Source organism: Chrysochloris asiatica, unplaced genomic scaffold (genome assembly GCF_000296735.1).
Source record: "Chrysochloris asiatica unplaced genomic scaffold, ChrAsi1.0 scaffold00027, whole genome shotgun sequence".
Lineage (NCBI taxonomy): Eukaryota > Metazoa > Chordata > Mammalia > Afrosoricida > Chrysochloridae > Chrysochloris > Chrysochloris asiatica.
Window position 1 is genome coordinate 18662233 of NW_006408545.1, and position 2238 is coordinate 18664470.

Genomic DNA, 2238 nt, shown 5'->3' on the forward strand with positions numbered 1-2238 from the left:
TCTTCTGACATCCATTTTGAACTTTTCCTTCTTTCTTGTCTTCTTAATGACTTTTTGCTTTCTTCCTGTATAATGTTCTTGATGTTATCCCACAACTCTTCTGGTCTTTGGTCTTTAGTGTTTAATGTATCAAATCTGTTCTTCAGATGATCTCTAAACACCTATGAAATATATTCTAGGTCATAGTTTGACTCTCACGCACTTATTTTCATTTTCTTCAGCTTCAGTTTGAATTTGCTTATCATCAGTCAATATAAGGCCTGGCAGATTGTGGAACAGACCATCAATTGCTCATATGCAAATTCAAAGTGAAGCTGATGAAGATTATGAAGTGTTAAAGGAGCTCTGATAGTGTATTGGTTATGAGTTGGGCTGCTAACCTCTAGGTCAGCAGTTTGAAACTACCAGCTGCTCTTCAGGAGAAAGGTGAGGCTTTCTGCTTCTGTAATGATTTATAGCCTATGCAGGGTCACTATGAAGCAGAACCGACTCCACAGCACACAACACCACCACCACCATGGGCTAATAATAGGGAGCCCTGGTGTGGCACTGTGGGTTAACATTTTGGATTTCAAAGTCAGTTTGAATGGCTAAGTTGGTGGTTCAAGCTCACCACATGCTCCTTGGAAACTCTCTACAGAGTCGCTATGGGAACCAACTGGCTGGCACATAACAACAATGGGGATTAAAGCATCTGCCAACCACACCTCACCCCACCACTCTTTATTTACCTATAAACTCTAGTAGCGCTCCCCTGAAAATCCCCCTGTTCTTCTATCTCAGACTTGAGTTCAGTCAGTTGCACAGCCAGCTCCTTCTCCAACAGCTGGATCCTTTCTGTGGAAGCAATCTTATAAATTTCATCCATGGTTTGCATTTGCTGTTCTTCTGTATTCCTGAAAAAGAAGAGCATAAAGCTGGTGGCTTACTCCCTCATCACCATTACCCAGTGTGTAGAGCTTTCTCTGTCTTTGCCCAAAGGCAAAGGATGGATTAGCAATGTAAAGAAACAATCAGACTAGATGGGTATTGCTTATATGATTTAATCACCATTTAGTAAACAGTAGAGAAAAAAGTAGGCTCAGTTCAGTTCACCTAAGAAATGTCTCTGCTCCAGCTTTGAATGTGGGGTTTATTAAATGAGGATGCATCCCCATCTTCCCATCTCATGCCGGCTGAATTTATAAAGGCTTGTGGGGACCACACATTAAATGCTATGAACCTTGGTTATTGCTGGTTGATATCACTTCAACTGGGACAAACAATGGCTGTGTACAATATCTGTCTACTATACTTTGAAGATTTCTCAAGTTTTTGTGAAGGCATGGTTGGAAAAAAATTTAACTTACACATCTGGATGTGTTTTCATAATTTTGAATATCGACATACGGCATTTTCTGGCCCATTCAGATTACTGTTGCCCTTTGGAGGCCTGTTGTGACATTAGAGGATAAATGCTAAGCCACAAGGTTGGTTTGAACCCCAAGGTCAGTGGTTCAAAGTCACCAGACACTCTTTGGAAACCTTATACAGAGTTGCTATGAGTAAGAAATGACTCAATAGCACTTAACAACACCAACAACAACATATGGCATATTGAATTTACCAATCAATAAAAATCACTGATCATTCCTACCCCTCTTCACCTATTTGACAGCCTTGTTTGTGAAGTAGTACATCATGTTTTATTCTAATTAGCAATGTAGATTAACTGCATGACCCATAAGTCCTGAGACCCATGGTCTGCAGCCGACCCAGTGGGGTATGTGCAGTCTCCCCCTGGATGAAACACCACCAAACGTTTGTTGGGCTACTGCTTGCTGTCCTGAACAAATAAGAATAAAGTCATTCTTAGGCCACATTGTTGGTATTAACTACCATTTCACAAGACCTCAAATCATGACAACTCCATGCACAAGGAACAAAATGATGCCCAGTCCTACATCATCCCTATGGTTAGTTATGGATTAGTCCACTGTGTTCAATAGGGTTTTCACTGTCTGATTTTTGTAAGCAGATAGCCAGGCCTTTCTTCCTTGTTCATCCTAGTCTGGAAGTTCCACCGAGACCTGTTCTGCATTATAGCAAGATGCAAGCCTCCTCCACAGAGGGGTGGAGGCTGCACACAAGGGGCTCTGATTGGGAATCATATCTGAATCTCTCACATGGAGAATGTAGGCCACATTGCTGGTGTTGTTGTAAAGTGCCGTTGAGTCAGTTCCAACTCATAGTGACTCT

At 41.6% G+C, this 2238-nt stretch overlaps 1 protein-coding gene across 1 annotated transcript in view; it reads right to left on the bottom strand.

Annotated features, from left to right (window-relative positions):
• LOC102811325 overlaps positions 1-1387 on the bottom strand; it is a 128492-nt gene extending 127105 nt beyond the window's left edge. The window contains exons 1-2 of the mRNA XM_006839992.1: positions 1350-1387; positions 732-896 (exon numbers count right to left, since the gene is read on the bottom strand). Of these exons, the coding sequence (XP_006840055.1) occupies positions 732-896; positions 1350-1387 (203 nt within the window). The remainder of the gene's footprint in view (positions 1-731; positions 897-1349) is intronic.
• Positions 1388-2238: the final 851 nt, after the last annotated feature.